Source organism: Heliconius melpomene, chromosome 12 (genome assembly GCF_056956725.1).
Source record: "Heliconius melpomene rosina isolate 202511_hmr_F chromosome 12, ASM5695672v1, whole genome shotgun sequence".
Taxonomy (NCBI): domain Eukaryota; kingdom Metazoa; phylum Arthropoda; class Insecta; order Lepidoptera; family Nymphalidae; genus Heliconius; species Heliconius melpomene.
This window is the reverse complement of record NC_140400.1, coordinates 7,855,844-7,876,248: the sequence shown is the minus strand read 5'-3', so window position 1 is coordinate 7,876,248 and position 20,405 is coordinate 7,855,844. Positions and strand designations below refer to the sequence as shown.

At 34.1% G+C, this 20,405-nt stretch overlaps 3 protein-coding genes across 3 annotated transcripts in view; 1 reads left to right on the top strand and 2 right to left on the bottom strand.

Annotated features, from left to right (window-relative positions):
* Ubr3 (Ubr3 ubiquitin ligase) overlaps positions 1–2,227 on the top strand; it is a 45,635-nt gene extending 43,408 nt beyond the window's left edge. The window contains exon 25 of the mRNA XM_085194280.1: positions 160–2,227. The gene's annotated coding sequence lies outside the window, so the exon portion shown is untranslated. The remainder of the gene's footprint in view (positions 1–159) is intronic.
* Positions 1,332–8,587, bottom strand: LOC146533720 (uncharacterized). Its single transcript, XM_085194286.1, has 10 exons — positions 7,982–8,587; positions 6,477–6,618; positions 5,793–5,930; positions 5,335–5,552; positions 5,161–5,253; positions 4,550–4,677; positions 4,098–4,337; positions 3,476–3,601; positions 2,924–3,090; positions 1,332–2,555 (listed from the first exon to the last, which is right to left on the bottom strand). Exons 1-10 carry the CDS (start codon positions 8,528–8,530, stop codon positions 2,380–2,382), a joined length of 1,977 nt encoding a protein of 658 aa, XP_085050412.1. The 5' UTR covers positions 8,531–8,587; the 3' UTR covers positions 1,332–2,379.
* Positions 8,588–10,642: 2,055 nt separating this feature from the next.
* Positions 10,643–20,196, bottom strand: LOC146533719 (uncharacterized). Its single transcript, XM_085194274.1, has 6 exons — positions 19,631–20,196; positions 19,252–19,375; positions 18,463–18,609; positions 17,644–17,791; positions 17,116–17,190; positions 10,643–16,149 (listed from the first exon to the last, which is right to left on the bottom strand). Exons 1-6 carry the CDS (start codon positions 19,822–19,824, stop codon positions 15,872–15,874), a joined length of 966 nt encoding a protein of 321 aa, XP_085050400.1. The 5' UTR covers positions 19,825–20,196; the 3' UTR covers positions 10,643–15,871.
* Between the last annotated feature and the right edge of the window lie 209 nt (positions 20,197–20,405).

Genomic DNA, 20,405 nt, shown 5'->3' with positions numbered 1-20,405 from the left:
TTCCCTGCTGGGTAAAGACTTGAAGAAGTACATATTTTTTAATTATTTTCTTCATTTTTATCTTTAACTTACAACTTTCAAAATACAAAGATTACTATATGACTATAATAAAACAGTTGTGCTGTATCTTAAATATTTAATTACTGAATTTTATTTCAGTGGTCCTGCCGGCAGGAAATACGAGTAATGAAAGTACGGTAGCAGCGCCTGGACATATACATTTATACATACATACAGTGTAATAGTTCCGTATGAATTTAAAATATCGTCAAAATATTATTGTAATGAATTGAATTTATTCTATATAATAAATACACTATGAAACGTAGCAATAAATTTAGACTTAGCTAGAGAAATAGTCCAGTGCTAGTTTTTTATTAAAAAATAAATAAATGTGGGCTCAGTTTTAATATAAATGGACTGTACACGCAACGGTTGCGTTGGAGCTGAATGTCACATCACTAAGTTTTCTTTGCCTACCCTGCTAAAGGCGGGATAAAGCGTGAAGCTGTCTTAAGAGTTAAAACATTAATGACATCATTTATGCCACAACTGAGACCAAATACAAAAAAAGCCTCGCTCGCAAGCTGGAGACAATTCGCTCAAACTTGACAATTATATGTAAAAAAAATATATATATATAATACGCGTGTATAAATTAGTTAATAATTACAGTATGGTCCACGAGTAATCAAAAGAAGGCAAGTCCTTAAAATCAAATCTGCGCAACTGCTGCTGCTAACAGCTAACTTCAGGGCAGCCAAGACTCGTCAACCATACTGTATATTGGCGTGTTAGATCTGTTGACGTGTTACAAGTTTATCCCTTTGTATGTAGATAAATGTATGGATGTAGGTCTGCTACTTCCCGTGAAGTCGCCGTGTCGCCTATTCTTATATAAGCCGCATTAAAATCTGTCAAGCAATAACATTCTTAGTAATAACACTATTACTATTAATGTTATTGTTGAATGAAAAGGATGTACAAGTAAGAATATTAAGGCCGTCTGACTGACCGCAACGTTTGGGGATTCCATTCCCACTCATTGCCGCCCTTTGTCTTCTTGCCAGAAAGAACCAAAGGACGGCGTTGAGTTCCGTCACACAACACGCAATAACGAAACTGGACGGAGTCTTAAATAGTCTCATTAGATTTTCTCTGTGTATCCACTATATGTGTGAGAAATCGTGAAATTTAGTTTATTATATTTGTATATATTTATGATTTTCATTTTTGTATTTTTATATAGCGACGCGGCGACGCTACTGTAAATACGAGTCAGGCTGTGAACACGTAAATTAGATAGTACACCTTAAATTATTCCCCCATGTGGGACGAAACTGGCGGAATTTAATAATTTCGCCGATTATGTTATATGCTTTTTTTTTTTGTAATCTTATATACGTTTTGTAGTCAAGAGTTCACTGTACGTGCAATTTTCGTGGCCTTGTTGCTTTAAACGGATGCATATAACATTACAAATACAAGTGCGTAAATACATATAAATAAATAAAAATAAAAAAATTGGTAAATAAATATTGATAAAAAAAATCATACATTTATGACAATGCAATGGGCAAATAGATTATGTATTTTACTTATAAATTATAACAGTCCTATTGTCTAATAAAATGATTCCATTTTTTTTTAAATATAAAATATGAATTTTTATTTTATGATTATCTAAAAAATAATACAGACTTTATTCTTTTGTTATTTCACAAGTGTATACATAAATTATCATAATAGTGATGTATCAGTAAATAAATAACAGCTATATAACAGTGACATATCGCACTTATAATGAAAGTAACCTAATAAAAATATCCGTTACGATACTAAGATTTTATGATGATTTTGGTTATTTTCATTTTTAAGGCGCGATTTCTCATGTTAACCCCATATGTTTCAGTTTCATAAATAACAATAAATAGATAGGCGTATATAATGTCAGTCTATATATGATTTATTTAGTATTTGTATAGGTATCGTACTTTTTTTTGTAATATCAAGTCGTTTCTACAGTGTTTACTTTTGTTTAGTGATTTGTATTTAGTTTGAAGTTTTATGAGTTATTTACGATATTGTGATACGACTGATGCTATACCAAGCTTTGTTTACTTTATATTTAAGCTGTAGGACGCGATGTCGTGTCGGTGTCGTGTTGGCGCATGTAAATTGTTATTGTTCTTGTATATAATCAATAATTAAACTTGTTGATATTTCATTAGCCTTTTTATTGTGTTTCTGCTTTTGTCTTAACCACAAATATATTTTTCCATATACAAAATGGTCTTCCAATACCTTGAAAAAATACTAAAAATCTATACAATATAGTATGAACCCATACATGTTGGATTGCTCGTGGATGCACTCTCATCAATTTAATGTCAACTTCGGCAGGTCCATATCACTATGTGATAAGACAGAATCAGGAAGTGGGTTATTGCTAATATGATGTTTATAACTGTATGTAATAGCTTGAGGCGCGATGAACCCGCCGTACCCTGGGCCACCGCGGTGTAGGATGCCCGCACCACTGAGCAATGCAGTACCTGGAATGTTGATTTCATATATATAGCTACTTGACGACACATTCTGTAGACACAGTGTGTTACGTGGAAATGATGAACATAATGTAATATAGCCTTCCTTCGCAAATTGACTATCCAACACAATTTTTTTTTCAATTCAAGCCAATCTTGTTATAAGCGCGTTTAAATGTACACCTTTTCAGCTTTAAGATATTAGCATGGATTTATAAAGTTTTAGTTGATAGTACAGGTCCTGTAGTGATGTGGATCGTATCACAAGGCCCGGAAGGGAATTATAATTAAGGTATTATCAATTTACGATTTTTGTTATGTATTTACGATTTTTTCTTTTATTCATGAGTTACAAGAATATTTGAATATGCACAAACCTCTCATGGGCTCTATGGGCTGTATGTCAATAAAGGGCACAGTGGTCTGCGCCGCGTCCGACTCGAAGTCAGTGTGCGTGAACTGAACGTATTGGTTCTGCTTTGAGATTTCTATGAACGGAGTTTTGCTGAGCGTTGGCACGTCTGGCTTGTTAAGTTCCAGAAAACTAAAATGTTAAAAGAAATAATTTAATAAAGTAATAGAAATCAGTGACAATGGAGTAGAACATGGATCGTAGTTTGGGCTCGTCGGGAGAGTGATTGATGGAAGAATAGTAAAAAAGATTTATGAAATTATTTTATTGGTAAGAGAGGGAAAGACCTCGATACACTTCGAAAACACTGGAACAATGTTGGAGAAAGGCTACGAGCGCGTGCAGGTTCTTACGCTTCGTGGACTATCATCAACCCGGATATGGACGATGATAGTGCACGAAACGTAAAAAGTATGCAGAAGCCGTGGCGCTTGGCGCTCTGTTCTCTCTAACAAACAAAAATCTACAAAATAATATACCTATATTTATTGTTAATTGCTTTTACTGTATTGCTTACTTCCGACTATCGTCGGTATAGCGGTTCCTCATCCACTGGCTCTGCATGGGGGCGAGACGTCCAGTCTTGTAGTCGAAAGGAGTTGAGCGTATCTCGAAGTGCAAAATATCTGACACCATGCAGAACCTATTTGAAATGTGAATAAAAATATAAAGTAAACGTGTGGAATGAAATATTTAATTTTTTTTCACTCCGGTAGTGAAGCAAGGCACTGCGTTCAGCTCCGTCACACAACACGCAATAGCTCAAGTTCAAGCTTAAATAAAAAATAAATAATACAATTTTGAATCGCTTTCGAAAAGGAAACGTGTTTGCCTCAAATATACATTAGATCATTTTGATTTGTCTGTTTTTGGAAAAACTGTTATGTTGCTATATTTTTTGCTAATTCTATTTTTATGTAATTGTGATTACCTATTTATATGTATGTAAGATTAATTTTACAATAGATTATCTATGATTTCATGGATAATAATTAGAACTGAAATCGTAATTTAAATTTCGGCTCGATCGGAGACTGGGAAGTGGGTCAAGTTGAACTTGCAAGATTTCACATACACTAACACACATGACAAGTTAAATAAAAGCTTGTAAAAAAGATGTTATATTAGCAAAAACTTACCTAACACCAGTTAAAACATGTTCTGCAGGCGAGTCTACAGCACCCAAATTAATCGTTCTATTTTCATACGTCAACTTGTGATAGTCAACACCGTTAGAAATTCCATTTTCTGCTATGTCAAATTTCTGCACCGGCACCCAACTACTGGCATTAATATATCCTTTTTCTTCCAAAAACCCTTCACTTATCTGAAGGTGGAAGACTCTTCCATGTTTGACAAGGCGCAATCCTGTCACTACCCTTAAAATGTGAAATAGAATATTATGTTATTTAATCTATTGGTTATGAATAGAATACAGAAAGTGCACGTGTAGTGCTGTGCAGTACGCATGCGTGGGCGTATCCAAACATATTTTGCAGGGATCATTTGAAAGCGATGTTTCTTTACATTCGTACTTTTACCATTGAAGCTCTCAATATATCTTATTTTTTAACCAAATTGTTAAATTAACCTGTTTTTTTCAACGTTTGATAAGGCAGCCCTCAAGCTGAAGTAGCGATGAGACTCCGGGCCGTCGTCGTCACACAGGCACATGCAATACGAGCAGTGCCAGAATATCCAACGGTACCAAGCGTCTACCTACACATTTGAAATCAGGAAAAACATTTGTATTATATATATAGTAGCGACCCGTTATCTCTTCGCGGGTTTGAACTACATTATAATTATTAATTTACTAATCCGCATTACTTTCATTTCCTAATAGTCTTTTAGGATCCCGTTCCTTTTAAGGAAAAAAGGAAACCTTAGAAGATCACTTGGAATTTCAGGTAATAGAGAGGAGAATGAAGAAGTATGAGTTCATGTCGGTCGAACGAATGAGTGGTAAAAAAGATTTATGAAGGAAAAGTGAGTGGTAGAGATAGGCGGAGACCTCGGTTGACCTTCGAAAACACAGTATCAAAGATACTGGAGGAAGGTTCCGTTAAAATCATGAGGATCCACCGGAGGGCATGTATGATGAGTTTAATGACGAAGCGAAAGAGGTAAGCGGAGACCATAGCGTGTGGCGCTTCGTTCCTTCTGATTAACCCGTTAGTGATACAGGGTGTAGATCTACACCTTAGTAGTTCCACGACGACACCGAGCTACGCGCCCCATTGTTCTGCCGTAATAATGTTTTATCCACTCGTATCGACGGGGACTGTTCCTCGACTGAAATGTATTAAATAAAGAAATAAATCTATGATAACAAAGTCATATCATATTTATAAAACTTTCTAAAAGTATACCAACCGCTAGACAAATCCACATGTGAGAATCAATATAGTTGCAGTCTACAATCCTCCCTCTACAAGCTGACTGTTTTGAGCAAAACTGTTCTTTAAAGCACCCATAGTTCCACGCACTCTTGTAGTACGCACAATTTTTCCAACACGTTTGTCCGGTGTTCATATCCACTTCATTTTCTACGTAGCCTTGTATCAGTCGGGTCACTTCATCGTAAGTCTGTCCTGGAATGCAAATCAAAGCAGCTTCTCACTGTATTCCACAAATAACAGGGTAGGTAGAGGAAACCTGGAAATCCAGTTTCAAGATGTATCCCTCGAGATGTTGCCTCGTTACCAGAGCGCGGAAATTATCATTTTAAATATTTCATTTCATCAAGTACGTATTAGAGCCAGTCAGTCAGTCAGTCCAATAACTGCTTATTCCGTAAAGTAGCGAGTGATTTGTGTAAATAGAATGATAACCTAATTCATGCTGTGGAGGGTCGCCACGGTAGGTCACTCTGTCCGCCACCGCCAGCATAGATCGCGTAACCGCTGCTAGTTTTGTCGACCTCTCTATATACTTTCGCCTCGCCATGATGGTCTCTTGGATATAATTCCCTGAAAAAACAAACATGTCCAATTATTAATAATAAATAATTGAATACTAAGTATACCATATATAAAGCATTTAAATATATCTAGGTTATTTTAGGTCGATTTGTAGCTTTTGGTAAAGCGCGTACCTACTGAACGCGTATGGTTAGTATACAATCTATACTTGATATTTATTGTTAGCTTTACGCTGTATCCCGGACATAGCAGGGTAGGCAAAAAGAACCTGAGAACCTAGTCCTAAGATACTCCTTCCCCATTAAGATACTTCCGTTCCCCATTTTCCGACAAAATCTGGAGTTGTTCCGTGTTCAGTGGCGGATGTCGACGCCGCGATGTGACTTATTAAAATTATTAATATGTTATTCCTTCGAGTGGGAATTGAACAACCAATCGTTGCGTTTTTAGTCACCTCGCTTGTATCCCTGCGCATGTACCTATCATAAATAAATCAGTTGAGCTTCAAGTAGGTAAGTTCAATCCGACTAAATCTGTAATTATTGTATCTACCAGGTTAGTTGTAATGTTAAAAATAAAATTAAAGACTAAAACCTTTGCCGTATATCTTGAGCATCATCCAGGATATCTGCATCATGGCGTACCCCTTGATCTCCGTCAGGGCGATGGTGTTGTACATTTCGTAGATCAACAGATGCGGTGACAGCTGAAGATGAGACAGGGGCGACCTATCTTTCTGGAAAAATATGTTATAGCTAAATTAGCATCGTGTAATATATGAAATAATTTCAATTCACTTTGTTAATAAAATACTTTGACTCGAAATTAACCCAAAAAGACTGCTATTGCAATAGTATTTTTAAGTTGTCTAAATTCAATCAATTTTGTGTCGGTAAACATATAATTAATATTCTAAATTTCATTTGAGAACGTTGGAAGCGAAGTATCATTAGGCTCACTAGCGGCGTTAGGGTAGGGCGAGCCTGGGCGACCGCCCAGGGGCGCCGGATAAAAAGGGCGCCGTAGACGCCCGTTTAGGGCGCTTTGCGCAAAGATGTCTTAAAAAGGTCTAAGATATTTTAAAAAAAAAAAACAAAGTCACCGTAGTCTTTGATATCTAAAATCTAAAAAAAAAAAACAAAGTCATCGTCATTGAAATATTTATCAACTTTGAAAATAAAATTGCAGAAAACATAGACTTTGAATGCCTAATAAAAGAGTTCGCAGATAGAAAGGCTACAAGCAGTGGCGTAGCTAGGGGGGTGCGAGCGGGGCGGTCGCACCGGGCATCAAAAGGAAAAGGGCATCAAAGTCGACGATTAGTGTGTTTTTTCTTTGTCTTTTAGACCTTATACCATTTTAAAGGGCATCAAGTCCTCTAAGCCGCACCGGGCATCAAAAGGAAAGGGGCATCCAAGTCGACGATCTCTTTGTTTTTTTGAGAACTCAACGTCTACGATCACGTTTTTTTAGAAGTCAACGTCGACGATTACGTTTTTTTTTTAGAACTCAACGTTGACGATCACTTTGTTTTTTTTTTTAGAACTCATCAAGAGAAAAGAGGGATCAAAGTTGACGATAAGTTGGTTTTTTTTAGAAGTCATCGTCGATGATCACCTTTTTTTTTTTTTAGAACTCATCAACAGGAAAGGGGCATCAAGTCCCCTAAGCCGCACCGGGCAGCAAATACCCTAGCTACGCCACTGGCTACAAGAAGTGAAATTTTATTAGTTTTTGTCATTTTTTTTTTAAATACATGTTTATTCGTTGTACTCATTCCCTGTTTTGTATATTATTGAAATGTAGTTAGGGGGCGCCAAAAAAATTTCGCCCAGGACGCCGGTAGTGCTAAAACCGGCCCTGATTAGGCTTTATTATTCTAGGTACTACTGGCGGCTGTCTGTATAATATGTCTCATTTATTGCTTAATACAGACAGTTATGAAGTAGCTTCTGCTGCCATCTACAGAAATTCAACATGTACCTAATGCTAGCCTTATAAACTACCGGCTAATATTAACTTTTAAATAATAGAATTATAATCATCTTAAGCATATGGAAATCGTTCTATTAGATATTTCAGTAAAAGTCACATCAAACCTGTAAATCTTTTAAAATCAATTCAAAAGTACTGCCCCCAAGGATATACTTATGCGATGACACTACCAGCGAATACAATCGCTCCAGCAGATTGGTGACGGCCCCCGCCTCGTGCGACACACACCACGAAGCGAAACTCTCCAACGTGCTTTGTTCCAAGTCTTGGTCTATCGTCATATATTCGCGCATTCGCTGTTCTGCTGCTGCCATCCGACTTAACAAGTCAGACATCTCGTACAGTCTCAATTCCAGCCTCGTGCTGAGGCCCGACGTCCTCGCTAGCAGCATGGCAATCGCTCCATTATTAATTTCCACCCCCAATTCTACGCGACTTAAAGTGTCCGATATTTCTGCCAGTCGAGTCAAGGTCAGCCTTTGTGCTTTATTCAAAAACAAAGTGTTTTTAAGTTCATCCGTCTGATTAGGTGGATTCTTATAAACATTTACAACTTTTAAAATTAGTTTTAACGCATCTCCTGCACCCGGCAGGGAGAGTACACTCGCTGGAAGTACAATTAAAGTCAAGAGAAAAATCACACGGTTCCACATTTTAACGCTCTATCTACTGCGGTGACATGTCGCGGACTATCCAGACAACAGCGTTTATGTACTTACTTTACTCAATAAATCTAATCTAATCTAGATGATAGCTGGGCGATCATAATATACAGGGTGGAAGAGGCAGCGCTCCTTTTACTGAAACTGCATATAGGGTAAAATATTTCAAACCCAGAGCTAAAAAAATTAATTAAGGTACCTCAACAGTTTGGACGTAGGATTTTTTTTTCATTTCACGATTTTTATCCATACCTGTATTTCGTGTGACGCACACATACGCATGCGACGTTGCCGCTTTGACAGGTGTGTGCGTGTTAATGTTATACTTTACAAATAGTGTTTTATTTTAAAACGATAATTTTATTAATTATTTTGTTTGAAAAAATAACTTCTTCATTTTTGGGTATTATTTTTTTTCCGAATTATATTAAGCTTTTATAGAGTAGTTAAAACTGTGGTTTCATTTAAAGTGGTGCTGACAATTCCACCCTGTATATTATTATTATTTTCATTAATTTTGTATTATTACCACGGAGGCCAATTATTCCTCCGGAACCGGAGGGAACCTAGTATTAAGACACTCCGTTCCCCACTTTCCGCCGGATTCTGGACGTATTACGTGTTGAGTGGCGGAAGTTCAAAATCAAAACTAAAAATTTCAAAATATTTTCTTCTTGTGTTGGTTTTCCTGGCAATGATGTCATATTCATACTTTAAAAATGTTGTAATATTACCTATAAATTTTAAGTAAATCCGACGAAAAAAGCTTGAAAGTAAAGTACGGTCGACTAATTGTAGCCTCTGAAATTGGGTTTTCTGAAATTTTTCGCATTCCTCACTCGAGGTGTCGCAGTCACCACATCTAAGTTCAGGGCGGCCACGACTCTTGGACCGTACTGTAGCGATACAACTTTTCCTGACATTGCTGGATTGATAGATCGATAAATAAATACAGGTGAAGGTAACAACAACAGAGGAACAAATTAAGAAGAATACGATAGTTTAATTAAAACAAGCCCTCGTATATTGTACTAGCGGATGCGCGCAACTTCGCTTGCGTATTTAAGGGTGATTTCTAATAAACCATGAAACATGTGTTCAATGATATATTTTTAAGAGTCTAAATTTCAAATTTTATAAAAATCGGTGGCGATTTAAAGATTTTTCCATACAAACTTTCAACCCTTTTTTTGCACCCTTAGGGGGAGAATTCTAGAAAACCATGAAACATATGTTCAATTAAATATTTTTAAGAGTCTAAATATCAAATTTTATAAAAATTGGTGACAATTTAAAAAAAACCTATACAAACTTTCAACCCCTTATTTGCACCCTGAGGGGGAGAATTCTAGAAAACGATGAAATACGTGTTCAATTAAATACTTTTAAAAATCTAAATTTCAAATTTTATAAAAATCGGTGCCGATTTAAAAATTTTTCCATACAAACTTTGAACCCCTATTTCACCCCTTTAGGGTTGAAATTTTTCAAAATTCCTTCTTAGTGGATGTCCAGATTACGAAAGTAAACCTCTGTTCAAATTCCACGTTTCTACGCACAGCGGTTACGGCTGTGCGTGCGTCTTACCTCAGTCAGTGAGGACAAGTCCTTTTATATATATAGATTATTTGTTCATATCAAAGTTATTGGCCTAATTGATAACAAACAAACTTTAGCCTGAAACGAGATATATTACTTAAACGTAAACAACTGTAACCATTTTGATTTAAATTATCCGTTTAGTAATTTGTAACCAAGTCGCTAATTAAAATGTGTTGGCGATAACTACATGCCTACACTTGTCGTTAAACAATTAAAAGTTACAGTATAGGCCTGTCGTGGCGAGGCCGGGTTGCCCGGTCATCGCAAGGGTACAAGCGCGTATCTGAAAATGCGATAGGTTGTGGGCTCGATTTCCACTTTAGGAAATAAAATATTAAGTAACTAGGTAAAGCGCTGCGTTGAGTCGTAAAACCTTCAGGATTCCGAGGATAGTGGGTAACGTAAGTCCTTAAAGGGAACAGTTTCTTAACATTAGGTTCTCAGGTTCTGTTTGACTACTATATTTATATTACTAAAAAAAAGGAGAAAAAAAACGCACAATTTGTTAAAAGTTTATATTATTGTACATCAACTATTATTTTAGAGGTAGAACATTCTACACTTAAAGTAAAACGGGTAGCTGTAAGTATTAAATAATAATTTCAAATCGTTTCGCTGCGATATTCTATAGGCGGAGTGAGTGTACCCAATCACATAAGTAAATCATACATCTTTTTATATTATAAACACAATTATTATTTATATTTATATATATGCATGTAAGTATGTATGTAAAACAAATATATACTAAACTAGAACAAAGATATAATTTTCAAAGTCACGAGACCTTAAAAATGTAATAGATAAAAAAAATTGTTAAAAGCTACGTATATGTATACTGACCTTTGTTACTATTTAAAAGAACTAAACAACAGACAGACGCACACATAAACGTCAAGTAGTATTTAATTGTCAATAAAAACAGCATACCTCCCGCATATAGCAGGATAGGCAGAGGGCAACGTAGTGCCAAGACACTCCATTTTCCACCGCCTAATTTTCGAGACATAGTGTGTAAAGTGGCGGAGCTCAACACCGCGCTTTATCTTTTACTATAATCAAAATTAGTAATTAGTAAAATTGTAATTTTTACTAATTTTGATTACAATTAGCCCATCAAATTGTCACAAATAGCTTAATTAAGCACTAATCGACGTTTCTGAGTGCGAAATGCAAGAAAATCTAAATATTTTTATACTTTTTCGACCCAAAATTAGACGCGTATGCGACAAGCGTTTATCACAGAACACAAAATATCATGACACGAAACACCCGCAATGGCTCATATTATGCACCGACAATTACCCACAGTAATAATATTATTAATAGTTAACTAAAAATCATTTTTTTATTTATTATTTTATTAACACTTAAATGAATTCTTTTTTTTAATATATATATTATGTATGTATATAGAATTATCGTAATTGTTCTCATCATCGACCAAATGTTCAGAGTTTTCACTCATTTATATTTGTTTCTTTCTATACTTTTAACTATTTTATTACTTTTTTGAATTTATAAAACAAAAATAACATATAAATCACAGTATCGAATTTAATTTGGAATAAGTTTTAACTGAATTTTAATTATTACCCAACATATAAAAAACATTCCAAATACACACTAAAAACTTCTATATCTAGAAATTAAAAACAAGTAGTCGATGATGGATTTTTTGCCTATTTGGGTCAAGGAATGTCAATTTACTAAACAAGTTATACATACACTATTCATATTAGTATCAACAGAACTCAAATGAAAAATATTAAAAGAATTTTTAAACTCAAAAAATGGCTTAATTTTTTTAAGCCATTATTTACGTATTATTTTGAAGTTTAGTTAAAGTCCCGCTAATATCATTAAGACAGACAGTCTTAACGGCATAACATAATCGCAATACAGGATGCTAAAAAAAAGTAAATTCAATTACATCAAATATATAAATATTTAAAAACATATTTATATATATATATATATATATATATATAACAACGAAAGAATATAATAATCATTAAATACATCTTTGAGAGTATTGAATATTTTTGCCCTTTTTCTTACAACGTGTGACGTCACAAAACAAAATGTATGATCCATTAAATCATAGATAAAATTCATTATAAATTATTATATTTATATGGAATTTATAGAAAAAAAATATAGATAAACCTAAAAATACAATTCTTTCGTCATTATAGATGACTTTTGATTTTTAATTTTAAATAATATCGTCTATAAAATGATCTCCTCCATTCAATCAGCATTCCCATTGCAATAATAATGATGATATATAATAATTACATACACCTTCGAACACTAGACTATGGAATGAAGAACTGGGATGAACTCTTTCTTACAAAATTTAACTCAAAAATGTAATATATACTAATAAAGCATTTAGTTACGAAACGAATAACTATGTATATTAGCGTAGCAGTACTAGGTAAAATTCAGTTTTTACTGTTTAATTATTAGATTAGATATAAAGAAATACTAACTAAGTACAATGTAATAATATACCATGTATAACACTGTTGAATTTCAGATATAGGTAAATCTTAGGATTAACCAAAAATGTCCTCGTTGCCATTACCATTTATACCTTGTACTAATTTTTCCATTTCGTCAGACATTTACCGATTGTTATATTAAGTCAATTTTGAATTTACGTCCAAATTTCAATCTTTAAAAGATAGCAAATCTTAGATTTCAGTTTCCTTACAGTTTTTGTTAAACATTTGCAAGACATAGCCCACCCATCCGTCATTCCAAACTAAATCTTAATTTACACAAAACCTAGTGGGTCGTAATAAACGACAAGATATCGCACTTTTAAAACAAAAGTGACCTAACCCAAAAAAGTATCAAACTTCTAAATTCACTAAAAACCGCCATAAAAGCCTTTCTTTTTTTACATTCTATGATAATTTCCGACAAATTTAAATTTTCTAGTTAGGCCACCTTTACTTTGCGAGTGTTATATGTACCACAAAATTGATATAGCAATACAATTCTAATAACTATAATATATAATATAATAGTAATATCTATATATATACACACTATATCTATATATATATAATATAAATCTAAAAAACGTGAACACATTTTAATAAGATATGGGAGTTATTTTTTACGTACCTCGCCCCGTCATTCACTCTCTTATGGCACAGACGAATGCGATAAAAAGTTATATGATTCTCTCATTCGGTGCAACAATGAAGTATACAGTAAGGTCGGCGAGTCGTGGCTTGGGGTTATGTGAATTTGATTTTAGGATTTTTCTGACTTTTGTTTATTTCCTTCCCCAGTGGCCACAACTCGTGGCACATACTGTAATTGCAGTATTTTTTAAAAAAAAGTTAACTAAAATCCTTGATTACATCCTCTGCAATATTTCAAAAAGTGCAAATACATCATTGATGCACATAATGAGCGATATATTTATTATGTATACATAAAACAAATAACATTTGGTTCAATGGATTTGTATTAAAAAATGTATTAAATTGACATTTTTGTATAGTCAGTTAAGTACTATAGTTTTTACAATAATAGTTAAATTATATGTATAGTAATATAGTAAATAATGAGTAGGGCATTAAGTTCCCTACTTTCCCCACGTTTGTTTTAACTAGTCAAAGTAAAAAAATAACGTCATCCTTACAAATGGGAATCTCAAACGTTCACGTAAGATCTTTTTAATTAACCTTTGTCTTACAAATCCATTGAAACATATTCTTATTCGGCATGTATATCACAAAAGTAGAACCAAATTATACATGTGTATAAGTTAAATTTAGGCAAGTTGCACATTGTGTAGGCCGAGTGTATAATAAGCAGTTTACGTATATGTATATCTTGTATAACATAATTGCGTATAAAACTAACATATACACCGAGTGGGAGTAACACATGACAGTTTAAAAAAATATTTAGTCTTGAATATTTCTTATCTTCATCAAAAGCATTATTGGAGAATGGACATCATCCCAACTGTTGTCATAATAACAACATTGAACATTATTCCAAGAATGGACAGTACTCCATGTTAGCATTATCCCAATAGTGAGCGCCACTTTGCACCGCATTGTGCGTTGCGTCACGGAACTCAACGCCGCGGTTTGTCTCATTACCAGAGCGAGGAGAATAAAATACGAAATATTTATTTCATTCCCCCGAGTGCGAATCAAACACACAACCGTTGCGTTAAAAATTGCACGCTTTTGCCACTATTCCACGACGGCACCAATATACGGCGCGGCACTTAACATAAACAAATTGGTTTATATTTATCAATTTCTTTATATAAACTTTTGTTGTTTCGGTTCTTATAATGTGTATTTGAAATTGTTTAAATAATATATTTATTTATGTATAAGAAAATTATTTCTGTTGTTATTGGCCTTTTCCCCACTCAAGTGTACTCTTAAAAGTAAGTAAAGTAAGCTACAAAAGCTAGTTATACTGGTCATTCTGAGATCTCAACGCGAATTGTCAAAATACTTGGCCATTTTATTATTTATTTTTTCTTTCTTGTAGTTTTAACCTTTCAAATCATATGACGATATGTATTACACTCAGAGATGCTGATGAAATATTTATTTACATTAAGTTAGTACAAGTATATACATATTAAAGTGTATTTTTTTCCATAAAAATAAGTGACATAAGTAATTTTTCTTCCATTTGTACAATACATCGTTAAAAGGTTAAAATTACAATTTTAAGAAAACACGAGAAAAACACACAATTGAAAAAGACCGCGGTTCTTGATTAAAGATCACACAAACATACTCACAGAGACCTATCAAACTGTTTTCATTACACATTCTCCGATACCTAAGTTTGCTTAGAATAACAAATTGGAAAATAGTTTAAATTCACTGTAAAAACGTACAAATGTTAAAAATAATCAATTAGTTGTATACTATACTATAATATGTGTATAAGTATTATTTATTTACCACTCTCGAATCGAACCTACTCTATCCACAGGTAACTATTCTACTTTTAAAAAAATTTACTTGGCAGATATGTTTAAGAATTACATTAATATCTATATAATACAGCTGAACACTCACAGGTCTATTTATATAAAATATTCTTTTTTTTTTTGAATTTTTTTTCAAAGAAAAAATAAACTTTTATAAAAAAAAATACTGGCATACATTGTTTATAGTGTCTATTAATTAATACAAACTAAGAATCCCTTTACATAAATATACAACTAACGCTAAATACTTTTTTTTTGTTCAACATAAAACAACATATGTTGTAAAATGTTGGCCCAACGTTGGGTTCAACATAATCTTCATAAAACCAACTGTTGTTGGTAAAAATCGCATCAAAATACGTCCAGTAAAAATCGTTTACAATTTAACATACATATATGTTGGACGTTTTGTATATAAACGAATATCTATACAACTGCTCATTCGGAAAATGTATTTTTCTATACAAAAATTGATTTATATATGAGCTTAACTCATAAAAAATAAAATAAAATCATACAGCCAAAGGTACGAAAATATCATTTCTTTAAATATGCGTAAAAATAATCGAAAACAAAATAAGAAAAACTAAAATATAGATTTTTCAATGACGTCATCAAAATACAACAACGTAAAACAAAAAAATACATTTTTAAAAACCATAATATGCATAGCGGTACATAATAAGTACTCAACATTACCATTAAGCACGAATATTACTGGTTCAGTGCCGGTGTTATAACCATGGGGGAGTAGTTGGTCCTACTGCTGTTGTATCAATGGCGAGACCAGGGGTCACCAGACCTGCTGTTGCCAAACCAGGGGTTGCCAGACCTGGTGTTGCCAGACCGGAGGTCGTCACACCTGGTGTTGCTAGACCTGGTGGTATAGTGGTGTCTAAGGGACAATCGCAGTCGTGGGCTCTTGTATCTAGAAAGTTTCCATAGTCGTCTGTTAGAGCACTATGGCGGAGGACGCATACATGTCGCCTTGCACCGGACCACCACCAACTATCTGGAATTTTTTATTATGATATAATTAATTTAAAAAGTTAGTATTCGAGGCCAGTAGTGGCGCAGGTGCTCAAGTATGTGACTGTAAGCGTAGCAGGTTGTAGGTTCGATGCCTACTTGAGGATTTTTTTTTCTAGCTCCTGTAACGAGAAGTTTAGTTCCACCAGTATGATACATATAATTTTATTTAAACTTTACTTGCTTTACATTTTTGTGACTTCTTTTTTTATTTTCCTTAATACTTGAAATAAAATAAAATGCAACCAATACTGTTTACTATGAAGAGATTATTGTTTTATGTTTTAGATTTATCAATTAAGTAATTTAATTACTATATTCAGACTACCTGCTGATAATTCAAAATATTATTCAAAGCAAGATAAAGTATTATTATCGTATATTTACTTAAATACATCTGTTAAAAGAAATTACAAGTCATCATTATATTGTTATTTTTTTAATTTCAAATTTAAGAATTCTTGCTAAGGGATAATCTTCTGCAAAGCCGAAAAATTTTATCACGTAAAAAAACCTAGTGTAAAGATATTGTTCCCCACTTTCAGGCGAATTTATAAAAAATTGCGTGTTGATTGTCAAAACTTAACGTCTCGAACTCAACGTCTACCTTATCCCCGTCTTTATAAATTTCCCCGAGCGTTGATCGAACACACGACTGTCACGACCACAGTCAGAAGCTGCCCACTGCGCCACGACGTCTTAAATTTATTACGTGATTCGATCACGTCATTATACATGTTTCTAAACTAGTATAGTGTGGTGGACGAGTCGTGGCCCCCTGAAGCTTTACGCTGTATCCAGCACACAGCAGGGTAAGCAGAGGGAACCTAGTGGTAAGATACTCCATTCCGAACTTTCCACCAAATTCTCTATGCAATGCTTTGAGCGGCATTGCATAGGGAATGTATGGAATTAAATATAACATATAGTTTAATATATAATGTATTACCTCTACTGATATCTGCATCGGTGATGAGTTCCTCATTCATGAGAGCCGTTAGAGCGTCGTCGGTGTGCTTAGAATCTGGAATAAGTATATTTTAGTAATTTAATATTATTTCCACAAATTGTTTAATAAAGTACGACGAGTATGTATCGACGAGTCGTGGCCGTCGCAAAGTTAGATCATTCACTGGGGAAGAAAATAAACAAAAGAAAAAAAATTCTTAAAATCAAGTCCAAGCATTACCATTTAATTTATATTAAGGCCCATATTTATTTACTGCTCTAGACCTCTGAAATCGATCTCAGACTTGAGAGCGGTATCAATAAATATGTGCCTCAGTTTTGCGTCTTGAGTAGTGGAATTATCCTACATTGCTTATGATTTGGTATTTGCTATGTCAGGCTTGTTGCCCTTCATAGAAACCTATCCATTACCCTTTGTTTGAGATAATCTAACTCCATAACCCATGACTAAGCTCGCGGCCCTGCTATATGCGGGATAAAGCGTGAAGTCCCCAGTGATCATACTCACTGTTCTCCTCCTTCTCCTCCTTGACCACGGCGGTAGTGGGAGTGGGTGTAGGTGTTGTGGGCGTGGCGGGCGGCGTGGGCGCGTCCACGGTGGGCGCAGTCGTTTCACCACTACTGTTCGAACTACATTCCGGGCTGTATGGGGCCATCTAGAACAATAAAACAAAGATTTTTTGTATTATCAAAGCAGGAATGAAAATGAGTTAGCAGTTAGCACTTAGTATAATAATAAACATGAGTGTGGTTAGAATCCACAAGCAATGTGTTAAATGTCTCATCTTTTAATATTTGTATACATTAATGTAATATTTTTTTTAATTACAAATTGAAGGAAAATTTTGTAGGGTAGGTAGAGGGAACCTGGCAACCTAGTGTTAAGACAGTCTGTTTCCCACTTTCTCCCGATTGCTAGAGGCATTGCGTTTTAAGTAAAAAGAGTTGCTTGCGCTTTGCCACGACACCAGAGCGAAGAAATAAATGTAATTAAATATTTCATATTCTCAAGTGGGGGTCCAACCGACAACCAGTTGATTTTACAGTCACACTTTGTGCCTCTGCACCACAATTGGCCTCAAAGACATTAAATTTTTTGAGTATACATTAATTTGATAATTTTTCTTTTATTACAAATACAAGGAAAGTTGTAACTCATTAACAATAGTATTTTTTCTTATTTTTACACAACACTCGCATTTTGTAAGAATATGAGTTCAAACACAAAAGTTTTTTTTAATTCAGTAAAAGTCAATGTAGTTTCCGAGAGTAGCACTTTGAACTAAATAAACTCCAGTTAATAGTAGTATAAAAGATTATGACTCACTCTCAAACTGCGTCTACGCCGCGGTGTAACTTCTGCCATTTTGTAGCTGCTGTCCATCGCCCAGTATGATCCTTTGCCGGGGTCATCTTTACTACGGGCAACTTTCATGAAGCATTTGTTTAGAGACAAATTATGTCTTATTGAATTCTGTAATTCACATAAAAATAATAAAGATTAAGTTGACTGTAAATATGACAATTGTGGGTTCAATTTCCAATTGGGCGAATGAATAACATTGTCTTGAAAATTAAGGAGGTATGTGAAAATTGGAATGTCTGAACGCTAGATTCCCTCCACCCATCCTGTGAAACACAGCATAGAAAAATGTAACATAATAAAAGTAAGTGTACCTACTACCCACCCAGCATTTATGTATATTTTATTAGACATGTGAGACTTTATAAAAAAAAAAACAAAATTTATAAATTGAGAAGCACTATTAATATTACTATATATTTAGAAAATGTATGTTTTGTGTCATGATTTAAGCCTAATATGTTTTCAAACCTCTTGTTCTTGCATGTTATTACCTGGACATTAGTTTATCCAAATACTTATGCACATAAATTACTATAGCTAACAGTTTCTACTATGCATTTCTCAGTTTCACTCATATCTCTTATATAGCATGATATTAATATATGTTAACACACTCAATTCACACTGAATGGTACTTCTACTAGAAATGTAATCTACAACCGTAGTATTAACAGATGTCCAGACACTGTCTTACTATCATCAAATTACACATTTCACATTCAAATACTTTAATATTTTTTATATACTTACCATCCATCCTTTGCCAGCCTCTTTATAATATGGAAAAGCATTACAAATGTAGTTGTATATCTCATTGAGCGTCATCTTGCCATTTGGAGAACTGCTGATAGCCAATCTAATCATACTTGCATAACTGTCAAATATACATATTACATAAATATACATATTTTAATACATTGTAAGTAATAAATTTAGTTAATTGACATGAAAGTTTATTTTCATTTAATGTAATCAAGTATCAGCAAAACAAAGAATTAAAACAGAATCATGTTTTATGTTAAATATAAATTTGATTTAAATATATATTATTAGGTACTAAGTCATATGAGTCATTTGTAAATAATTCGAAGGTTCTTGTGCTTGAGAGTCGAGTCGAGGAAAATATTACCTGTAAGCTGGCTTAGCGTGTTTGATTTTATTTGTATTTTGTTTCTGATCGATTTCCTTGTTGTTGTTTTCCTGTTGCAGCGACGGCGGTTGCACGTCCTCGTATAGGAAGCGGGGGATGGGGCCCAGGGGACTGTGGCGCGGCGGCCCCGGACTGTACGCCGGGAGCCACTCCACTCCGGGCGAATCACTCATTGTCCCACATACAACGCACTCTACCACTACCTCACTTCACCTTTTCATTATTTAACGTGCAGTTATAGCAAATAATAAGTAATTTGTCGCACTACGCAGCCCTCAGTACAATGTCTTGTGGGCGTCGAAATCACTCGCTACCTTTTATGAAGATGATCTCTGCTTTTCATTGTAAAACATCAATTAAAAATCCTTGGAGTGTCGGCAGAAATCACTAACACAATTTGCGAAGTTTAATGCAAATAAAGCTAAATTAGGATAATGTTCAGCACTAGACATCAATAAAATATGAAAAAGAACAAAAAACATTAAAGAAAACGTAATTTTCCGAAAAATGAAATTATTATGACATTTGAGGCGCCTACAACAAGGAAAATGGCGACGAACAGATAAACCTCGAGACATATTTGATGAAGTGCGCCTCAAGAATATGAAATAAAAAAATATAACATTTATTTAAAATAAATATATCACATTATTAATAATCAAATATATGTAGTCTTACAAGTATATATTGTAATGAGATAAATTACTGTAAATACAAGTTAGCGTAATTCTCTATGGCAATCCTAAATAGGGAT

Excerpts from the sequence above, each read along its gene's own strand:
- LOC146533720 (XM_085194286.1), bottom strand. The coding sequence starts at position 8,530 with ATGTGGAACCGTGTGATTTTTCTCTTGACTTTAATTGTACTTCCAGCG. Across the intron at positions 5,931-6,476 it reads GCTCAAGATATACGGCAAAG|GGAATTATATCCAAGAGACC; the intron begins GTTTTAGTCTTT and ends TTGTTTTTTCAG. Across the intron at positions 5,254-5,334 it reads ACATGTGGATTTGTCTAGCG|TCGAGGAACAGTCCCCGTCG; the intron begins GTTGGTATACTT and ends AATACATTTCAG.
- LOC146533719 (XM_085194274.1), bottom strand. The coding sequence starts at position 19,824 with ATGAGTGATTCGCCCGGAGTGGAGTGGCTCCCGGCGTACAGTCCGGGG. Across the intron at positions 19,376-19,630 it reads CACGCTAAGCCAGCTTACAG|TTATGCAAGTATGATTAGAT; the intron begins GTAATATTTTCC and ends TATATTTGACAG. Across the intron at positions 18,610-19,251 it reads AGGCTGGCAAAGGATGGATG|AATTCAATAAGACATAATTT; the intron begins GTAAGTATATAA and ends TGTGAATTACAG.